General features: G+C 55.5%; 1 protein-coding gene across 1 annotated transcript; it reads left to right on the top strand.

Moving 5' to 3' along the window:
* Nucleotides 1–1,249: 1,249 nt before the first annotated feature.
* LOC136387096 (tripartite motif-containing protein 16-like protein) lies at nucleotides 1,250–21,182 on the top strand. Its single transcript, XM_066358166.1, has 6 exons — nucleotides 1,250–1,838; nucleotides 7,656–7,751; nucleotides 12,008–12,241; nucleotides 14,734–14,899; nucleotides 15,693–15,788; nucleotides 20,051–21,182. The coding sequence occupies exons 1-6, from the start codon at nucleotides 1,356–1,358 to the stop codon at nucleotides 20,632–20,634; spliced, it is 1,659 nt and encodes a 552-aa protein (XP_066214263.1). The 5' UTR covers nucleotides 1,250–1,355; the 3' UTR covers nucleotides 20,635–21,182.
* The last annotated feature ends 504 nt before the right edge of the window (nucleotides 21,183–21,686 follow it).

Here is a 21,686-nt window from a genome sequence, read left to right as displayed (position 1 = left end):
TGAATCAGTGTTCCCCGAATAGCTTTTCTTTACTTTTTTTCTTTTTAATACTGAGAAGTGGGGAGGCGGAGAGGCAGACTCCCACATGCACCCTGACCGGAATCCACTCGGCAAACCCCCTAAAGGGTGATGCTCTGTCCATCTGGGACCGCTGTTCTGTTGCTCAGCAACCTAGCTATTTTATAGTGCCTGTGGTGAGGCCATGGAGCCATCCTCAGCGCCCGGAGCCAACTTGCTTGAACCATTCAAGCCATGGTTGTGGGAGGAGAAGAGAAAGAGAGAGAAGGGGAGAGGGAGGGGTGGAGAAGCAGACAGTCGCTTCTCCTGTGTGCCCTGACCAGGAAACGGACCCGAGACTTCTGCACGTCAGGCCAATGCTCTACCACTGAGCCAACCGACCAGGGCTAGCTTTTCTTTTCGATCTTAAATAAATGCTTGTTGCCTCTCAGTTTAGCCTTCTATTTTCAAGTTAACAAAACCAACCAGCCATTGTATTTTGTTATGGCAGCCCGAGCAAACTCAGACAGCATGTCCAGGAACGCCTTATGAAGGTGGGCAAAAGGGCTATTTTTTGGCCAACAGCCCTCCTGGGACCCTAGGGCACGACGTGCAGCCTGGAGGGTTGTCTGAGCGGAGCTCTGTGTGGAAGGAGGCAGGTCCTTCCCTGACCCTCCTGCTCCACACTGAACACCCCTCTGAAGCCCGTGTCCTGGAACGTGCAAGCAGATGGCAGGGAAAAGACCAGATTCAGAAACACATACCTTGTTCCTCACTGCCTCGTGTCCAGTTCCGTGAGAGGGGCATGGATGAATGGCTACCCTATGGCTGAAGTCCTTACATTCTGGCTCTCTTTAAAAAATAAGCACACACACAGACACACACACACACACACCCCACACACACACTTTAGCCTGTCAAAACATGTAAAGGAAATACAGGCTTTTTACAACAGAGCTCAGGAATTTCTAGTCCTTTCCGGAGACGCCACTGACACACACGGTCCTGGGCTAAGCCTTTGGTGGACACATGGTTCACATAAGAATAGAAGTTTTGGACCAGGTCCGAGGAGCGGCCCGAACCTCTGGGGAGACATCCTGAGCGGCCGTCCCGAGTGTGTGATTAACCTAGCTGCCTCCTTGTTACCGTGGCTGGCTACCATCCAAGCCCGGAGAGGAGTAATGACTAGCCGAGCTTCCTCTGGGAGGGAGGAAACAGTTAAAATCTTGCAGCAGCTGTAGTCATCTAGGCGTGGTTCCCTCTTGTCAGACTCGGACTGGGACTCGGACCGGGGAGGGCGGCACAGAACCTGGGCCAAGGAGCAGCGGAAGGACAGGCGAGGCAGCAGCGCCTTCCAAATGGCTGAGTTGGGTCTGATGGCTCCGGGGCCACTGCCCGGGGTTACTGCTCACTCCCTGGTCACTCTCAGCCCAGACTCTGGGCCAGCCAGCCCAGCAGAAGAAGAGGACAAGGGCCCTCTGGGAAGCCCCCAAGGGGAGATCCAGGGACAGGGCACTGGCTCTGGTGGCGGAGGGGAGGAGGAGATCCTGTGTGACTTCTGCCTGGGGGCCAGCAGAGTGCCCGCGGTCAAGTCCTGTCTGACCTGCATGGTGAACTACTGTGAGGAGCACCTGCGGCCACACCAGGAGAACAGCAAACTGCACAGCCACCAGCTGACGGAGCCGGTGAGGGACCGGGACCTGCGTACCTGCCCTGCCCACCGCAGCCCGCTGGTGGCCTTTTGCCGCCAGGATCGGCAGTGCATCTGCCAGGAGTGTGCCCAGGGCGAGCACAAGGGCCACGCCTCCATCTCCCTGGATGTCGCCCGTAGGGACAAGGAGGTGAGTGCTGGGGTCCACCATCTGGGGAGAGGGGTGCTGGTGAGCGATGTGAGCCGTGCGCCCGGCGGGGCGAGGCTGCCGTTCCTTCCGTGCCCTGAGTTCACCTGAGAAGGACTTGACCCACCCGGGCCTGGGCTGTTCGTCCCCCAGATGAAATATCAATTTCACTTGGCTTAGAACACTGAATTAGGTCACTCTGTCCCCATCTCGGTCCCCGCCGTCCCTGTCCTGTCTCTCCTGGCGCCGGTCTCTCCGCATGCTGGCTGGAGTCCTGCTCTCTCTCATGCAGCTTGTTTCGTGTTTGGGTGCGGGGCGCAGAAACCGTGGGGCTCGGGACGGCGATGCCTCCTTCTGTCTGGGTCTGTCTGGCGCTTCATGAAGCGTACTCCTTGGCAGAAATTCAAGAGAAAAGAAGCAAACCTTTCTCTTCATATCTCTTCTTCCTTCTACCCCCAAACAACAACCCCGGGAGAAAGTGCCCACAGGTACGCGGGGGGTGGGGTGAAACCCAAGACCTTGAAAAGCGCTAAGATTACAGAGACGTGGAAACTGACCTCCACGCGCAGTGTCAGGGAGAGCCTGACTCAGGGAAAAGCTCAGTTCCCCATCAGATAGGGGTGTCCGGAGGCAGAAGAAAACACCGCGCGCGGAGCCTGTCATTTTATTCCCGTGCGACAGGACAGGGAACTGTTGCTAGAACAGCTTAGCCCCCTAAAAGCGCAGAGCCTCGGGGACGTTCTTGGGAAGGCATCGAGCAACTTTCTACGCTTCGTGTCTCATCCCTGCACCCTCCACGCGCACTGTTCGTGTGGCCGGCGAGGAGGGGCGGTCGACTTCTGCCCCACGACCCTCACAGTCGTGCTCCGGGCAGAGCTCTGTTTGCGCGGCACACAGGGGTCGACCCACCCAGACCCACCCCCGCCCCGTCTTCCGGGGCCGCCAAGGGAAGAGGCTGCTGGGAAATGTAGTTCAGCGGCCAGAGCCCCTCCTCCGTGCCCGTCCCCGCCGGAGATTTCACCCAGCCTTAGTGGGGACTATTTGCGGAAAGCTCTGCGGTCCAGGGGCCCCATGAGGCACCGTTTCCGACTCTGGAAGCCACTTCGCCAGCGGTTTCTTCGTGTCTCCAGGATCGGCAGGGACGGTCGTTCATTCCCCTGCTTTCCTAACCGCAGCGCAGAGGCGGCCTGGACCCACACACAGATCACAGGGGAAAGCCCTGTGTCCCGAGGAAATGAATGTCCGCTGAGCCTTGCGGTGTGCTGCGTGCTTTCCGTGGGTTCCCGCAGCCAGTCCTCAAATAACTCGAGGGGTGGTGCTCTCTTTCTTGTATCTTCACCACGCGGGTCCGAACTCCTGCAGGCGACCAAGTCACACAGAGGAATGAACCCTGGGAAGCCACCTTACTGCGGGGACGCAAGGAAAGGACCCCAAAGTCATAGCATTAGAACCTTATTTTTTTATTTTTTTCTCTTGGCACTGAAAACCTAACAAATATATAATAGAAACATTCCCTTTGGGTATAACATCTGAGTTTCATTATCCTTCATCGGATGAGTGATGCACGTAACACGTTGGAAAACAATCTCCAACAAGTACGCAATAGATTTGAGTACACCCAGGAAAGGTCTCCCTTCCATCCCCGCCCCCAGGAAAGGTCTCCCACCCAACCTGGCACCTCGCCTCCCCCCTCGGCTCTTCCCTTTCCTTTAGGAAACGTTCTATGCCTGTGGGGCACAGACACGATCTGAATTTTAAACGTAGTGTAAACTGACGCAGTACAGAGACTTAGGGGGATCGTCCTTCTGGGCAGGAAGAGTTGTAAGGGCACGTGTGGAACCCCGATTTCAGACATCCGGAGGGAGAACAGGGAAGGTAAGATGAGGACACGGGGTCCCGGTCCTTGGGAAGCGTTCAGTGCTGACAAGCAATCACGGTTATAAATGTGGGGGCGAGAACCCCAGACCCCCTGTTTCTGGTGACGGCTCCATTTCCCATCCTCTGCGTTCTGGGGTCTGCCTACGCGCTTTCTTGTCCTTCCTCCCCTGTGCCCTTGTTTTTTTTTAGCTCAGAGGGTAAATTTGCTCTGTAAGTGGAAACCACACCATTGTTGGCTCTGCCAATCGCAGGAGCCAATAGATCTCTTGCGAGGAGCCCTGCAGACGAGCCCAGGAGAACACAGTACCTTGCTGAGGCGGCAGCTGCCACCAGGGTTATTTTGAAAGTTATATTGGACACGCTTAAGGTCCTAGAAGCCCAAAGTTCCCTTCAGCTGGCCCCAGCCTGCTGGCATGACTTGCTGAATGAAGGTCACTTTGGACTGTGTTAAGGGCTAATGACCCAGGCAGGCGTGTTGCGCATGGGTCGGCCACGAGGACACAGAGTAGCCAAGATCCTGATCCGGTTCCTGGAGCGACTCAGTTCTCAGTTAACCCAGTGAGCCCCTTCTACAGCTTGCCCGGTCTCCAGCTGTGCCGTGTGGAGGGCGGACAACGCTGAGTTTGGGAGTCCTGGCTGTTCTTGGATTATTTGTTCTATTCTGCTGGGCTCTTCCTAGCGGGAATCTTAGAAGTTCCCAGGCCTTTTCCCGTCTAAGAGCAGCTGGTCCTCTCTCTTCTCGCCTTCTTTTTGTCTCAGGCGCTCACTGCCATGGAAACGTGGGGAGGGGCACACAGGGGCACTGTAAAGTTTGCCCTCCTTAGCCCCGGCCGGTTGGCTCAGTGGTAGAGTATTGGCCTGGCGTGTAACTGTTCCGGGTTCGATTCCCAGTCGGGCACACAAGAGAAGCGCCCATCTCCTTCTTTTCCCCTCCCCCTCCCCTTCTCTCTCTCTCTCTCTCTCTCTCTCTCTCTCTCTCCCCACACACAGCCATGGCTCTATTGGTTCAAGCATATTGGCCCCAGTCGCTGAGGATGGCTCCATGGAGCCTCTGCCTCAGGTGCTAAAAATAGCTTGGTTGCAAACATGGGCCCAGATGGGCAGAGCATCGGCCCCAGACGAGGGTCGCAGGGTGGATCCTGGTTGGGGTGCCTGTGGGAGTCTGTCTCTCTATCTCCCCTCCTCTCAGTTGGAAAAGAAGAAGAAATATTTACACTCCTTCTAATTGCTTTCCTGTTTGTTCTGACCCACGAAATGTACACGGTTCTTTCTTGTTTTCCCTCAAGCTTATCAAACATCTTAGAGTGCTTCCTATGGGCTAAGTGTGAGGCTACGCTGTTTATCCTCAGGGAGGGTGGGACTCTAATCAGGAGGCCAAGGCGCATTCCACCGCTCCCTGACATGCCACAGGCCTGGGGCCACACAACGGCCGCATGGCCACATAATCGCATGGGGGGAGTGGTGATGGTGGGGAGGCCAGGGCACGGTCCTTGCAGGAGGGGACACTGCTCTGGGCCCTGTCCCAGACTTTGAAGCCCATTAGTGACAGGCCATTACCTTCAATGTCGACACCGGTTCCTGTAAGTCCAGACCTGGCTCTGTCTCCATGTGGAACAAGAGCCAAATTTCTGAGAGGCACCGGCATCCGTGCGTCCTCAGGAAGCAGCTGACCAGCATTGTTCCCAGGCCGTCTGCTCGTGTCCAGAAAGAGGATGATTGGAGGCCACTCGGGAAAAGGATTTCTTCCGGAAATGTTGAGGAATGCCTTGGACTCAATATTATGTAACTTTTTTTTTTTTCTTAAACATCCTGCCAGGCTGTTTGTCTTTCAAGAGCAGGGAGGGTGTCTTCTTTAACTGGACTGGCATGTGGGGGGTTCTGACTCATGGGCCGAACAATGAAGTCAGAGGCAAACCACATAAATGCACACACTCCAGGAGGACCGATGTCTCACGGTTGGAAGTACAAAGGAAGTGACAGCATCTGGAATTACCTTCCCCTTTCCTCATGCCCTCTGCTCTTCCTATTTGCACCTCGAAGCTGGTTCTCGGCCACTCAACTCGGGGCTGCCACCTTTGCCCGGTAGCTAGAAGCAAGACCAATATTACTGGCACATCCTCGTGGCTCTGCACCAGAGGAGACGCTAAATGATTGGACGAAGACTGCGTGGCCGGCGGGTCTTCAGACCCTGTCCCGGTGCCTTCTGCATAGTTGTCCTGATGAGGGAGGCTGGGCTCTGTGCCCGTCAGCGTGGGGCTGTGCACGCCCACTGAGGCCCCTGTTCATGCCTGAGATGTGTCCGGCTGGTGCCGGGGGAAGCCCTGCAGCCAGAGTCTGAGCCGCCCCCACGTTTTACAGGAAGAAGAAGAACGGGAGATACTGGTTTCCCAGAGTGGCCTCGCCTTTTATGGTAAACGGGAGTGACCTCCCTCGGGGGTGATTCACTCAGAGGAGCCTCCTCAGGTACTGCGTTCTCCTTTGATGGTGGCTTGCAGGCGGTGGAGAGCAGCCCCTCACGCGAGACTCCGTGGACTCTCTCCCTGTGGCTCCGGATCACGCCGGGGCTGACCGCTTCGCCACACACGCTCACATCTCTGGCCGTTGCCAGGGTGTTCTGTTGTGCCTGTCTCTGCCCGTAAACACGCAGTCCGTGTTTCCTTCCCCCACCTCTGCCCCAGGGCACTGTGCAAGCCTTTCAGATAGCTCAAGATTCCACGGGGCCCCCCAAATAGGACAGACCCTCTGTCCCTCCCGCTCCGCCTCCACACTGCTGGGCCTCGGGTCTCAGGTCCCGGGAGTGGGAGGCCACTGGGGTTCCCTCAGCTCTGCCACCGCTGCAGAGCCTGAGCAAACGTGTCCTGCCTTCTGCAGAGCGTCCCCTGCCTGCCCAGGCTTTCGTCACTGGGAGGCCTGGGACTCCCCCAGGCGGCCAGCGGGAGAAAGGAGAGACCTTTCATTTACAGCCTCTGCGTTCTTTAAAGGCATCTGACTCACGGCTTCGAATGCAGACGCAGCCTGTTAAAAAAGCAAAGTGTTTCTTTTTTTTTGTTGCTGTCTCATGTCCTTGTGGAAGCAGGACAGTGACCGGGGCCTCTGCAGTTTTCCAAAGCATAGGCTTCACGCCCTGGCACGCTCTTTTTGGGCAGCATGTACTCAGGGAGGCCCAGGAGGTGACAGGCTGGGCACTGGGGTCAAAGCAGCCAAGCCCGAGGTTCTCAGGCGGCGGGCACGTGTCTCGGCTGGTTCGCCTGCCTGCCACAGAGCGAACAGCCGTGGCAGTGACGATGACGTGGGCAATGGCATCTTTGGCGTGGATGGAGCGTGACGTCACGTGGAGCGTGACAAGGCACCAGCTACTGCCCAGTGTTGTTGTTACACACGCTCCCTCATTCAAGTCTCCTGATAACCACATGCATTCGGCATTTAGGCAATGCCCGCAATCCACAGGTGAAGGAACGGGAGTCTGGAGATGTTACGTGGGGTTTTTCTGAAGTCTCGGCTGCTAAGTCAGAAACCGGGGGCTTCCACCATCACGAGACCCCACGCCCACGCTCCGTTAGGTTATTCTGGGTCGGACGGCCTGAGCTCAACTCCGTCGCTGAACCGTGTGAACTTGGATAGGTGGCTTGATTTTATCATTCGTAAAATGGAGATGACGACCTTCACTTCATACGGGTGTGGTCAGGGTGGGAGGAGGTAGTCCATGTCAACGCTCAAAATGATGGCAGCACAGCACAATGTCTGTGCTCCAGAGCTTTAGCCAATCCGTGCTGAGATCAGTCCTGAGCGTGTGTGGTCGGCCTCTGAGAGCAGCTTCCCGGGTCAAACCCTCCTTCCCGCGGCAGGAAGTGGGGGCGCTGTTGCTGCGGGGACCTTCTGTGGGCACCGAACTCCTTCCCGCTTAACGCTGACCTCTCCTCTCCTCTCCTCTCCGTCCCTTAGGCTGAGCTGCGGGGGACCCAGTTAGACCTGGAGCGGAAACTCAGGTTGAATGAAAACGCCATCGCCAGGCTCCAAGCCAACCATAAATCCGTGCTGGTAAGGCTGGTCTGGGTCGCCTGACGGGCGTCAGTACACCTGGGTCCTGCTGTGGGCTCAGCGAGAGCACGTGGAGGCGGGGGCGTGGCGCGCGGGGATGCGGCCCGGCCTCCGTGAGGTGGGGGCGTGGCACAGGGGGATGCAGGCCCGGCCTCCGTGAGGCGGGGGCGTGGCGCACGGGGATGCGGGCCCAGCCTCCGTGAGGTGGGGGCGTGGCGCGCGGGGATGCGGGCCCGGCCTCCGCGAGGAGGTGGGGAGCATGGCACGCGGGGATGCAGGCCCGGCCTCCGCGAGGTGGGGGCGTGGCACAGGGGGATGCGGGCCGGCCTCCGCGAGGTGGGGGCGTGGCACACGGGGATGCGGGCCCGGCCTCCGTGAGGCGGGGGCGTGGCACAGGGAAATACGGGCCCGGCCTCCGTGAGGCGGGGGCGTGGCACAGGGGGATGCGGGCCCAGCCTCCGTGAGGTGGGGGCGTGGCGCACGGGGATGCAGGCCCGGCCTCCGTGAGGCGGGGGCGTGGCGCACGCGGATGCAGGCCCGGCCTCCGTGAGGCGGGGGCGTGGCGCACGGGGATGCAGGCCCGGCCTCCGTGAGGCGGGGGCGTGGCGCACGGGGATGCAGGCCCAGCCTCCGTGAGGCGGGGGCGTGGCGCACGCGGATGCAGGCCCAGCCTCCGTGTCCACAGGCTCCTTGCGATCTCTCAGCAAAGGAGAATTATAGGTACAGATACCGTTGGCCACGCCACTGGGTGGCCCAACCTTGCTGTTGGGATTTGTTATAAAATTGGTTTAAGGCTCAAAATTGGCAAGTGAGTTCCTTTTTTGGAATATAAAATAGAACCAAGATTAGGCTGTAATAACAGCCTTATTTTTTACATTTATATATGCTTTTTTGACCAGGAGAAATGTGTGTGGGGGATGGGGTGGGGGGAGGTGGGTCAGGTGGTGATGGTGTTTAAATAGAGCTCCAGGAATTATACAAAATCTTGGCTCCTCCATCTGCATGTGAGTGTCACTGGTCCTGTGTCCTGGCAGCCAGGAAAGAGAGTTGAGAACTGCTGGACTAGGGAATGATAGTTGTTAAGGTCAGTGGTGTGCCAGGCTACTTAGTTGTAGTCCCTCTGGCTTTCTGACCACTTTCCATGTGAACTCTAAGTAGATCCAAACAGTCCCACAAGTGCTTCTCACACTGGCAAACCAAAAACCATCACTCAGAAGAAAATGTCAATACCTACACAACGGCAATGAATAGGTAGCATCATCTTTGCACACCAAGAATGATTCTATCCCATCCATCCATCCACTGATCCATTCATCCATCATCCATCCACCCACCCATCCATCCACCCATCCATCCACCCATCCATCCCTATGTAATGCATGTATTCATTTCAACTTAATTCCCCCCTCCTTAGTGTTCACAACTAACTAGCTACTAGAGGGTAAATTCCTCTTTCTTTCCCACGTCAACTTATGAAAAGAAGAAAAACAATTGCCCGTTAAAAGCCTTCCAGACCTTCACAGAGGGTTGATCTCCAGGCTCGGCACAAGCTGGAGAACCACACGGAACATCTTGCCTTTCCCTGGTTCTTTCATCTTCAAACACTTTGATCGCGATGTAGCTCTTTCCATAATCTCATGGCGACCAGGGGATGCAGTTCTCACAATGCCACCATGTACAGGGACATGAAGACAGAGAAGAGATCAGACTTGTCTGGGCCCCCTGGATTGATGGAACAGGTGGACCTGGGATTGTTGCTCCCCCAACTTAAGAATGAGTCAGTGCATTGACTGGCACGTGCACCAGCCTCTTTAAACCATTGACCTTTGGTACCTTGATGTATTGCTGGCCCCTCCTCTCCATGGCCTTTATTTGTCATCATCTGGGCAGTACGTCATATCCTGCCTACATTCCATTTGCATGGCCGGAAAGAGGAATTTCTCCACGGGAGGTTTAGGAATGCGAGGCTGCACCGAACAGCAGAAGAGTAAACCCACCGGTGTTATTGGAGGGCCCCTGGCCACCCCTCCTCCTCAGGAGGGCTCAGAGGAGGAGGAGGATATGGACCCTGAGGTCTCTCTTCAGTGTCACGCTCGCCTCTGAGCGTCACGGTGTCCCGTTTCAGTGAGGAACCTACGTGCCATCAGTACGGGGAGTAGGTCGGTTCTGCTCCTTTACAGCACGGACTTACAAACGAGTGTGTGCACAGCGAGCAGGAAGGCAGGCAGGCATCCTGACCACGAGGGCGGATATTATGGAGTCTCTTTCTGGAGACAGAGCCAGAAGCCAGCTGTGTATCGCTAGAGAATAACCCAGCTTCTCAGCACCAAGAGAAATACATATTTTTTTCTACTCATGGAATTATTCCTTTCCTTTTCTCGTAAAAACCCCCTTGACCTCATCCTGTAATTGGGACACCATTGGGCATCTGCCCAAATGTGTGCTCTCTGAGCTGCAGTTCTTTCTGACTCCAAGTAAATGCTTGTTGCCTCAGAGGAGAGAGTAAAGATAGAGAATACAAAATGAAGTCACTTGGCCTGACCTGTGGTGGCGCAGTGGCTAAAGCATCAACCTGGAACGCTGAGGTCACCCGTTCGAAACCCTGGGCTTGCCCTGTTAAGGCACATATGGGAGTTGATGCTTTCTGCTCCTCCCCCCTACTCTCTCTCTCTCTAAAAATAAATAAGTAAAAAAAAATTTAAATAAAGTCACTGTTACCAAGCGGCTAAAATGATGCACATCATGAAGGCTGAAGCGTGAGGGAAGACTCTGTTCTTGTCCTCACTCTCCTGGGAACTTAAGCTTTTTGAACTTCCCAGTTCTGTGTCCAGGCCTGCCTGTGGCCTCCAGATAATGCCCTGATGACCTCCCTGAAGGACTCACCTATCCAGGCCACCTGACGTCCACATCGCAACCGTTATACAGACCACTGGCGGGGACCCAATCTCCTGGGACCCATCCTCTGGACCAGTGGTTCCCAACCCCCGAGCCGCCGACCGGTACCGGTCCGTGGGCCATTTGGTACCGGTCCACAGAGAAAGAATAAATAACTTACATTATTTTTGTTTTATTTATATTTAAGTCTGAACGATGTTTTATTTTTTAAAAATGACCAGATTCCCTCTGTTACATCTGTCTAAGACTCACTCTTGACGCTTGTCTCGGTCACGTGATACATTTATCCATCCTACCCTAAAGGCCGGTCCGTGAAAATATTTTCTGACATTAAACCAGTCCGTGGCTCAAAAAAGGTTGGGGACCACTGGTCTAGACGACCTGGCACCCACCACCCAGACCGCCTAATATCCGACTGATAACCCTTCTGGACTAATTCTAGGGCTAATAGGTTGTAGGACTAATTATTTGCAAGAATGTCATATTTTTACTATATTTAAGGAACACTTACCACTAGTAAAAAAAAACAAAACACCCAAACAAACACGTTTCTACTATAAGAGCTGTCAGCATCAGTAACTACCCGAGAGAAGAGGAAACCATTGACAAGTTGGATGGATATTGTGAACACGCTATCGACTGAAGGCGTGTATAAAGGCCGGTCCCTGTGGAAGGGGGAAGGGTCAAGGAGTCCCCCACGCACAGGTGCCGTCATGCAAGCTCTGAATATTTACCACACTGGGGTGGTTCTTACGTTTCGTTTGAACGCACCGTTCCATGCTGCTCATTGCTCACCCTGCCATGTGTGGGCACTGTGCTCACCACGCACACACCCTAAACTCTTCGTGCCTGGTGGGACATCGTCAGCTTAGACGTGCTTTTGGCTCTGACGGCCCCAGTGGGCGGTTTCCCCTGACACCTTGGAAGCTGACGCAGGCCGGGAATCTGTACAAGGAAACAAATGATGAACTGAGCACAATAAATAGAACTATGAAGCACACCGAATGCTAGACTTGCCTGGTAGAAAAATGGATTTCAGGACCTCGAATAGCAGCCCAGCGGTGGGAGCTGGCAGGGGTCGTGGACGGATGGGACTCGCTGGCTCAGCCAGTGGAGGAGAGCTTACGTTAAGGATGGGTCAGTAAATTACCGACATGCTGGGGAGTAAATCTTCTCCCCCCCCCCCCTCCCGGGATCCAGGGTTCCCATGAGAATAAAAACTTCCTTTTACAACAGAACATTGCTCCTTAATTTGACAGGCTTATCAGGCTCACGTTTCTGTGTGTTGACCTTCGATGAGGACGCTGGACGCCTGCTAACAGGGTCTCTGCTGTCCACCCCACCCCACCCCGCCCGGCCAGGTGTCCGTGTCCGAGGTGAAGATGGTCGCCGAGGAGCAGTTCGGGGAACTGCTGGCTGCCGTGCGGAAGGCCCAGGCCGACGTGATGCTCTTCCTGGAGGAGAAGGAGCAGGCCGCGCTGAGCCAAGCCAACGGCATCAAGACCCACCTGGAGCACCGGAGCGCCGACATGGAGAGGGGCCGGCAGGAGCTGGGCAGGATCGCCGCCATCAGCAACACCGTCCTGTTCCTAGAGGTGCGGGCCGGGGCGCAGGGGGGGGGGCGAGGGGGGCGAGGGGGGCGAGGGGGGCGTGGGGGGCGAGGGGGCGCGGGGGGCGAGGGGGCGGTGGGGGCGAGGGGGGCGAGGGGGGCGTGGGGGCGTGGGGAGCATGGGGGGCGAGGGGGCGAGGGGGGCGCGTGGGGACGAGGGGGCGCGGGGGGGGGGCGTGGGGGCGAGGGGGCGAGGGGACAGAGCCAGGCAGGGCTCGGTGCATTCAGCCGAGTCCAGGGGTCCAGGAGGAGGGCAGGAAGGGTAGGCAGGGAGAACTTCCCCAGCAGGAAGCCTGGGCCAGGTCCCCAGGAGGTGGGTACCCACGAGCGGGAGGGGTTCCAGAGAGCGTGGATGCAGGTGGAGGGGCTGAGAGAGCACAGGTGGGTACTCACGGGGTGGGAGGGGTTCGGGAGGGCGTGGATGCAGGTGGAGGGGCTGAGAGAGCACACCCACGGGGGGTTTCGGTGCTTTTACAAACGAGGGGAGATGAGGGTGGCCTGGCGAGGCGATGTCTGGCTTTGGGACAAGTTAGCCCGTCACCAGGAAGGCACAGAGCCAGTGGGGGGTGGCCCTCCGATCAGGGGGTGACGGACTCAGGTCAGCGCGCCCTCGGAAACCACTCTGGACGGCGGAAAGGGGGAGCCCGGCAGGGCTGAGACTGCAGACCTGTTACCTGCGCTGGGGTGACTGAGGGAGGCCTGGCGGAGGAGATGAGACGCTCCGTTACAGGGCACCACTATACACTAAGGCACATGCTGTGGGAGCTGGACCCGAGCTCCTGTCACCTTGCAGAGGAGGAACACACGTGGTTGGGCATCACACCTGTCACTTAATAGCTGAGTCGTTTTAAGCAAGCCACTTACCTTCTCTGGGTCTGAAATCCCTCATTCCTCAAACAATCAAGTCAGGCGTAAGTAACTAGTTCCTTCCGATCTGATATTCCTAAATGCAGATACTTTTTCTCGATTGCGTTTCTGAAAAAAGAAAATGCCCTTCTAGTTACAACAAATATCAAGGAAAATCATCACCCCCACACAACCAGGGTTAAAATCTGCAACGCATGAGAAAGAGAAGCAAAGATAAAAATACTGACAGAATGTGTTTTGTTGTTGTTGTTAGCTCCTTGCTTTTCAAGGGCACAACATGAAGAAATATGAATAAAAATTGGCTTTCCATGTCAAGAGTCTCTCCAAAGAGTATATAAATATTTGTCTTTATTTTTCCTTTTATAATGTGACATTAAAATTTTAAAATGCACTAAATACATTGTAGCATAAGTTACCCTATTTATTTTGGTTAAAGACAATTTCCTTTTTCCCAGTTGGAAGGACAACATGTATTAGATAGCTTCTCCTTTCTTCAGCTGATTTAAAATGCTACTTTTACCACGTGTAGCACAATGTGCACATGGCTTTATAATGTTCCTCTAGCTTTTTCTCTGTCAGCTCCTCCAGCCTGGCCTTCCCTTCTCCCCCGCTGAGCTGTCTAACCATTGTGGTTCAGCTGTTTTCATCACCAATTTTCATGCCAGTCTGCTCTTCAATGCGTCCGTAGCGTTTGAGTTTTGACAGTGTGTTACGTCTGAAAGCAACCTTTCCTGATCATCACATTGTTCGGAAGCATTAACTGGCCTAATGTGATTATCTATGTGGAAATACTCTTGGAACCTGTTTGCGTGTCCTGGGAGTCCCGCACCAGGCCCTCCCTTCCTTATTGTGGCTTGGGTGTAAATTATTATTACTATTTTTTTTTTTTTGTATTTTTCTGAAGCTGGAAACAGGGAGGCAGAGAGATAGACTCCCGCATGCGCCCGACTGGGATCCACCTGGCACGCCCACCAGGGGGCGATGCTCTGCCCATCTGGGGCGTCCTCTGTTGCAACCAGAGCCACTCTAGCACCTGAGGCAGAGGCCACAGAGCCATCCTCAGTGCCTGGGCCAACTTTGCTCCAATGGAGCCTTGGCTGCGGGAGGGGAAGAGAGAGACAGAGAGGAAGGAGAGGGGGAGGGGTGGAGAAGCAGATGGGTGCCTCTCCTGTGTGCCCTGGCCGGGAATCGAACCCGGGACTTCTGCATGCCAGGCCGATGCTCTACCACTGAGCCAACTGGCCAGGGCCTATTATTACTATTTTTAAAGAAAGCCCTGAGGGTGTGAGCATAGCAGGAATGTTACCTCCATCTGGGCTGTTGGAATAAAATGTGCTTTTTTTTTTGCTTTCCTGTCTGGGCTGTGTGTATTGAAGCTGCCCACGGACATCTAGTATCTCTTGATTTTTAAAAGCCTACTTTCCCAGTTTAAAAAAAAAAAATGCTTCTTATGTTGTTAGACCCTGAGGTGGGCACATCCCATACTTTCTTTGTGGCGTGCACAGGACCACCCACCCACTTCACAGAGGCAAAGGGGACACACGGAGGAGAGGAGCCCTGTGTCAGAGACACAGAGACCAGGCACGGTCTGCCCTGTTTCCATCCCCGCAGGAGTACAGCAGGTTTAAGAACACCGAGGACAGCGCCTCCCCCAGCGTTTACATAGGACTCAAGGACAAGCTCTCGGGCATCCGCAAGGTCATCACGGACGCCACGGGGCACCTCGTCCAGTTGCTGCAGAGCTACAAGGACAAGCTCCAGGAGTGTGCAAAGGAAGGTGAGGGGCTGTCTGTGGCTGCGGTAGGTGTGTTTCTCCCCGTGGTTGCTGGGACGGGGGTGGGGGGGAGGTGTGTTTTTCCCCCGTGGTTGCTGGGACGGGGGTGGGGGGGGGAGGTGTGTTTTTCCCCCGTGGTTGCTGGGACGGGGGTGGGGGGGTAGGGAGAGAGAACTCGGGGATAAGGGCGAAGTCAGGGGGACGGCTCATTTCCAAGGCCGTCCTTCAGCCCCACTGTGTTACTGATGGACACATCCTGACTTCTTTTTTACGGTGGAGACCCAGATACGCTGGGTTAGCCACAGCAGGCACTGGACTGGCCTCCCTACGTGCAGCTTCTCAGACTGCTGATGCCTATGTACTTTTTTTTTGTATTTTTCCCAAATGAGAAGCGGGGAGGCAATCAGACAGATTCCCACATGAGCCCGACTGGGATCCACCCGGCATGTCCACCAGGGGGCGATGCTCTGCCCATCTGGGGCGTTGCTTCATTGTGCCTGGAGCCATTCTAGTGCCTGAGGCGGAGGTCATGGAACCGTCCTCAGTGCCCAGGCCAACTTTGCTCCAATGTTGCCTTGGCTGCAGGAGGGGAAGAGAGAGACAGAGAGGAAGGAGAGGGGGAGGGTGGAGAAGCAGATGGGTGCTTCTCCTGTGTGCCCTGGCAGGGAATCAAACCCAGGACTTCCACATGCCTGGCCGATGCTCTACCACTGAGCCAACTGGCCAGGGCCAAGACCTGTTCTTGATCCCCTGACCGCCTGGACGGGTGTGCATTCACCACCCTCTGATTTTCTAGAGGAGTATGACATCAGGACTCAAGTGTCAACTGTCATGGAGCGCAAGTACTGGACCTCAAAACCGGAGCCCAGCACCAGACCACAGTTCCTCCAGTGTGAGTTGTGAACAGCCTTCTGTTTCTTAGCTATTGCTGCCAGGACAATGTTTGGCTGCAGCAGGAATACCACTTCTCAAATAGGTTTCCGGGTCTTGCCAGAGGCGGGTGTAGCGGCGGGCACACCGAGCGCGTGCCCTGGGCCCCGACTTCTGAAGGGTCCCACAAAACCCCAATTTACACTTTTTTTTTTTCATTTTTCCGAAGCTGGAAACGGGGAGGCAGTCAGACAGACTCCCGCATGCGCCCGACCGGGATCCACCTGGCACGCCCACCAGGGGCGGATGCTCTGCCCATCTGGGGCGTCGCTCTGTTACGTCCAGAGCCATTCTAGTGCCTGAGGCAAAGGCCACAGAGCCATCCCCAGCGCCTGGGCCATCTTTGCTCCAATGGAGCCTCGGCTGCGGGAGGGGAAGAGAGAGACAGAGAGGAAGGAGAGGGGGAGGGGTGGAGAAGCAGATGGGCGCTTCTCCTGTGTGCTCTGGCCGGGAATCGAACCCGGGACTACTGCACGCTGGGCCGACGCTCTACCACTGAGCCAACCGGCCAGGACCCCTTTTTTTTCTAATGACACCAAAAATGTATAATTTTGGTTTCACGTGTAATTTTTAACATTTATAGTGCATAATATTTTTTATTTATTTAAGCAGATGGCTAACATGTATTTTTATTTTCACTGTCTCGCTCTCGTTTTTTGAGGGGCCCCGTATTTTCTTCTGTGCCGGGGCCTCAACCGACCTTCGTCCGTCTCTGGTTTTTGCCGTCTTTAGTCTGTCCCTAAGCGGTACATTTGTGAAAAACTTAATTTAAAAATGAACTTTGCATTTTGGAACAACTTCAAACTTACAAAAACATCGCGGTAAACAGGACAGACACGTCCCCAAATAGTGTTCACCAGCTTCTCCAAATGTTAGCACTTCACGTGACTACAGCGCACTGGTCAAAATCAGGCGCTGAACGTTGTTGCTACCGCGCTGTCCACTCATCTGCCAGGTTTATTCAAGCGTCTCCAAGGGCTCCGGCCAGCGTCCTTCTTTTTAGACTTCGAGTCTGATCCGGGATCACGGATGCTGCCCTGCCTCTGTAGTCTCCCCCGATCTGGGTCTCGTCTCTGACGTCTCTCGTTGTCTTCTGTGACCTTGGCTCTTCTATAGAGCTTGGCTATTGCCAAATGGCTCCCTGTGAAGTCTGGCGTGGCTGGAATTGCGTAGCCCCTTGTCCTGTCATGATGTGGTATTGACCGGTCCGCTAGCATCATTACAAGCCCCATGTTTCCAAGCCAGACTTCGTTATGGTTAACAAGCCGGCGGGGTTTCATCTCCTCGTGGAGGACCATGCAGGTGCATGCTCAGGGCTCACTGTCCAGACCTTCGGCTAATGCATCTTTTTGGAGCATGCCACTGAGCTCTGCTCCTAGGCATTCGGGGGCGGCCACTGGCCGACGAAACCCTGGACCCCTTGTCTCTGGTGATCACGTGCGGCCTCAGGCTCTGACACCTGTCTCCCCCGTGTCTGCCACCACGCCCGCTTCTCCCAGGACCTCTCGGCTCCCACAAGCTTTCCGTTAGTCCTTCCTTCTTCCTGACAGAAGAACACCTGTGTTTCACAGAGAGATAGAATTAGTACAGGAAGCCAGATGTCTTTCACATGGACTAAGACCTCTTACCAAAGGAATTTGGAAAGCCCCAGGTTAAGCTGAGACAATTTAAAAATAAGCAGATTTATTTTTTTAATTTTTATTTTATTTTTTGTATTTTTCTGAAGTGTGAAGTGAGGAGGCAGTCAGACAGACTCCCGCATGCGCCCGACTGGGATCCACCCGGCACGTCCACCAGGGGGCGATGCTCTGCCCATCTGGGGCATTGCTCTGTTGCAACCAGGGCCATTCCAGCACCTGAGGCAGAGGCCACAGAGCCATCCTCAGCGCCCGGGCCATCCTTGCTCCAATGGAGCCTTGGCTGTGGGAGGGGAAGAGAGAGACAGAGAGGAAGGAGAGGGGGAGGGATGGAGAAGCAGATGGGCGCTTCTCCTGTGTGCCCTGGCCGGGAATCGAACCTGGGACTTATACACGCTGGGCCGATGTTCTACCCCTGAGCCAACCAGCCAGGGCTAAAATGAGCGGACTTAGACATACCCTTTACTGTTAATTCATTTGGCAAGTGTACACGGTGCATCTTCTCTGAGCGAGAACCCCAGCGTCCTTATAAGTAAGAAGGAAGACAAGCATGAACTGAACACCCATGTAGATGGTTGCACGTTGTGACACGTAGCACAACGTTTAAAAAGAGTCAGGGGTGGAGTGACTGAGGTCGGAGAGTCATAGGGAACCTCTCTGAGGACACGGATGCTCAGCTGCAACCGGGAAGGTCCGGTAGGAGCCACCCAGACTCAGGCAGGGGCCACGATGACACCGCGGGAGGAGCGGCCTGTGCTGAGGCTCTGGAGCGGGCTTGGGGTTGGCTGGGTGGGTCGGAGGTGAGGGGGCCATGGCGGTCAGTGGGGACAGGGCAGGGGTCAGGGCTGGAGACACAGGCAGGGAGCAGTCAGGCAGGGCCGTGTCGGTCCGGGCAAGCGGCCACTGCTCTGCTGTAAGGGCGAGGGGTACCATCAAAGGGCTGGAGGCTGGGCGACACGCCTCACCTAAATCCACACCGGAAACAGGCACCGTGGTTCCATCATGGGGAGGGTCCCGTCATGGTCCTGGGAGAGCAACATGTCCAGCAAGGAGCCTGTTGCCTTAGCCTGGTCAAGGAGAGTTGTGCTGTCTCGGCTGGGGGCAGGCGGTGCCCTGGAGAGTGGGTGGGGTGCGCGGGGCTTGCCGCTGCCCGTGTGTGTGTGAGGAGGGGCGGGGTGGGGACAAAAGAAATGGGGGAAATAAGCTGAGTGAGGCCGGAGCGACTGGGTGGGTGGAGGCGCTACCATTTTTCTGGGACTGGGAAGAGGAGATGAGTGGCGATTGTTCGAGAGTTTACCAGGCTGAATATTGGTCAGATATTAAGAAAAACAACAAAAAACCAAACCCCAAACAATAGATCGGATGTGGGTACGTGAGTGCTGGTGCCCCCACACCCTTGCCAACACTGGATAGAATGGCGCCTGGCTTTCAGCACAGAGTCGCTTGAATGAATGAACAAATAAATGAACCAGTGGATCTTATTTCTTGATTCGGCTCAGCAAATAACAGAGGAAATGCCAAACGTTTGACAAAGAAAGTAGAGGGACTTGTGACAAAGGATCTGGGACCCCTTCCAGCATGTGTGTGTGTGTGTGTGGGGTGTCCCCAATAAGCAGTTCTCCACGGCACCAGGTGGGTGTGCTACAACTTGACTCAGTTCTGGCGTTACCTACCCGTCCTCACCCCACTTCAGACGCCGGGCGAGTAGTAGGTCCTCAGGCTGCCCACAACTCTTGTCCTACCCGGCTATCAACGGGAGGTTCCCACGTCCCTGTCCTGGGGTGGATCACGTCGTTAGAGCAGCTCACAGAGCTCAGGGAAACACTTCTTTCTGTGTACCAGTGTTTTTAAAGGGTGGGATAAAGGACACAGGTGGACAGCCGGACGTGGTCTGGGAAGGCCCTGAGCTCAGGAGCTCTTATCCCCACGGAGTCAGGGTCACCTCCCAGAGTGGACGTTCTTACCCACCTGGAAGCTCTCTGAATTCCCTCCTGATGGGATTTTTCAGGGAGCCTGCTCATGGTGGCACAGTGGCTCCTAACTCTACTGCTGGCCCCTCTTTTTTCTCTGGAGAAGTAGGGCTGAAATCTCCAAGCTCCCAATCACGGCTTGATCTTTCCGGTAAACAGCGCCCCACCTAGGAGTTGTCCAGGACCCCCCACCCACCCCTGCCAAAGTTGCCTTTTTAGGACAAAAGATGCTTCAGTCACCCAGGAAATTACAAGAGTTTCGAGAGTCCTGTGTCAGGAACTGGGATTCAGAGACCAAATATTAGAACAAAAGATGCTCCCTGTGTCCTTACCAGTTAGGAGATGACAAGAGTTTCATGAGTTCTGTGTCAGGAAACAGTGGGGACACAGGGACAGAGGTGGGACCGTATTATTCTAAATGACGATACCACGTTGCGTTCTGTTTTCTGGCTTCCACGCCCCTGTATTTTCTTCCCCCCCGGGGGGGGGGGGGACAGTGTCCTGGGTAAACAGAGAACAGAGAGGTCTGGATATTTTCTCAGACTTGGGAGGCTGGTCAGGTTGGAAATGTTCCGTGGGTTTCTGACCTACTGTCTCCGACTTCCGTCTCTCCTCAGATGCTTGTGACATCACGCTGGACCCCGACACGGCACACAGGTATCTCCGGCTGCAGGAAGACAACCGCAAGGTCACCAACACCACGCCCTGGGAGCACCCCTACCCGGACCTCCCCAGCCGGTTCCTGCACTGGCGGCAGGTGCTCGCCCAGCAGAGCCTGTACCTGCACCGGTACTACTTCGAGGTGGAGATCTCCGGGGCCGGCACCTACGTCGGCCTGACCTGCAAAGGCATCGACCGCAAGGGGGAGGAGCGCAACGGCTGCATCTCGGGAAACAGCTTCTCCTGGAGCCTCCAGTGGAACGGGAAGGAGTTCGCGGCCTGGCACAGCGACACGGAGACCCCGCTCAGCGCCGGCCCTTTCCGGAGGCTGGGCGTCTACGTCAACTTCCCAGGGGGGACGCTCTCCTTCTATGGGGTGCAGCCTGACGCCATGACCCTGGTTCACAAATTTGACTGCAAGTTTGCGGAGCCAGTCTACCCCGCCTTCTGGCTCTCCAAGAAGGAAAACGCCATCCGGATCGTGGATCTGGGAGAGGAGCCCGAGAAGCCGGCCTCGGCTGCGGCGGAGGCTGCCCCGTAGCCAGGGGCGGGGTCCACGTAGCCAGGGGCGGGGTCCACGTGCCAGACTTCTGCTCACCGCCAGGCAGCCACGCGCATGCGCTTTGAGGGTGACCTGGGCACAGAAATCTCTGCCGGTGGTGGCTGGCTTTGGAAACCATGTGGGTCTGGGAATGGGGAGCCTCTGGTGTCCCCCTTTTGCTCCATGCTGTGCCATTCTCCATGTCTGTTAGCCATCTTCCGGTGAAAGACCCCCCTTCGGTGATACTTGAGTCTTCCATCTTGGACTCTCCTGTCATGCTCCTGCCCTCCCAGGTGCACGGATGGCCCATTGGGCCTGGAATTGGTAACCAGGAATCTTCAGAGAGATTAAAAAAGAAATCACAGAGTAATCATAATAAATGACTAACTTGATTGCACATTTCCTGTGTCCCAGACAGTTTTGGAGTTTTCCCTATGTCATCGTCCCATGTGACCCTCGTGTAGCCACATGCTATATAGAGATGTTCGCCTGAAACCTGTGTACTCTTATTGATCACTGTCGCCCCATTAAATTTCCAAAGAAAAGAAGCGGTGTATCTATTCTTTTTTTTTTTTTTGTATTTTTCTGAAGCTGGAAACGGGGAGAGACAGTCAGACAGACTCCCGCATGCGCCCGACCAGGATCCACTCAGCACGCTCACCAGGGGGCGATGCTCTGCCCATCCTGGGCGTCGCTATGTTGCGACCAGAGCCACTCTAGCGCCTGAGGCAGAGGCCACAGAGCCATCCCCAGTGCCCGGGCCATCTTTGCTCCAATGGAGCCTCGGCTGCCGGAAGGGAAGAGAGAGACAGAGAGGAAGGAGAGGGGGAGGTGTGGAGAAGCAGATGGGCGCTTCTCCTGTGTGCCCTGGCCGGGAGTCAAACCCGGGACTTCTGCATGCCAGGCCGACGCTCTACCACTGAGCCAACCGGCCAGGGCCGGTCTATCCTTTTTTTTTTTTTTTTTGTATTTTTCTGAAGCTGGAAACGGGGAGAGACAGTCAGACAGACTTCCACATGTGCCCGACCGGGATCCACCCAGCACGCCCACCG

Source organism: Saccopteryx leptura, unplaced genomic scaffold (assembly GCF_036850995.1).
Source record: "Saccopteryx leptura isolate mSacLep1 unplaced genomic scaffold, mSacLep1_pri_phased_curated manual_scaffold_76, whole genome shotgun sequence".
NCBI classification, from domain to species: domain Eukaryota; kingdom Metazoa; phylum Chordata; class Mammalia; order Chiroptera; family Emballonuridae; genus Saccopteryx; species Saccopteryx leptura.
The sequence above is the reverse complement of the archived record's forward strand: the minus strand, read 5'-3'. Positions and strand labels throughout refer to the sequence as shown.

Bases quoted from the DNA above. Each gene is read 5' to 3' on its own strand.
- LOC136387096 (XM_066358166.1), top strand. From the start codon at position 1,356: ATGGCTGAGTTGGGTCTGATGGCTCCGGGGCCACTGCCCGGGGTTACT. The intron at 7,752-12,007 runs GTAAGGCTGGTC...CCGCCCGGCCAG, and splicing joins CCAACCATAAATCCGTGCTG to GTGTCCGTGTCCGAGGTGAA. The intron at 12,242-14,733 runs GTGCGGGCCGGG...CCATCCCCGCAG, and splicing joins ACACCGTCCTGTTCCTAGAG to GAGTACAGCAGGTTTAAGAA.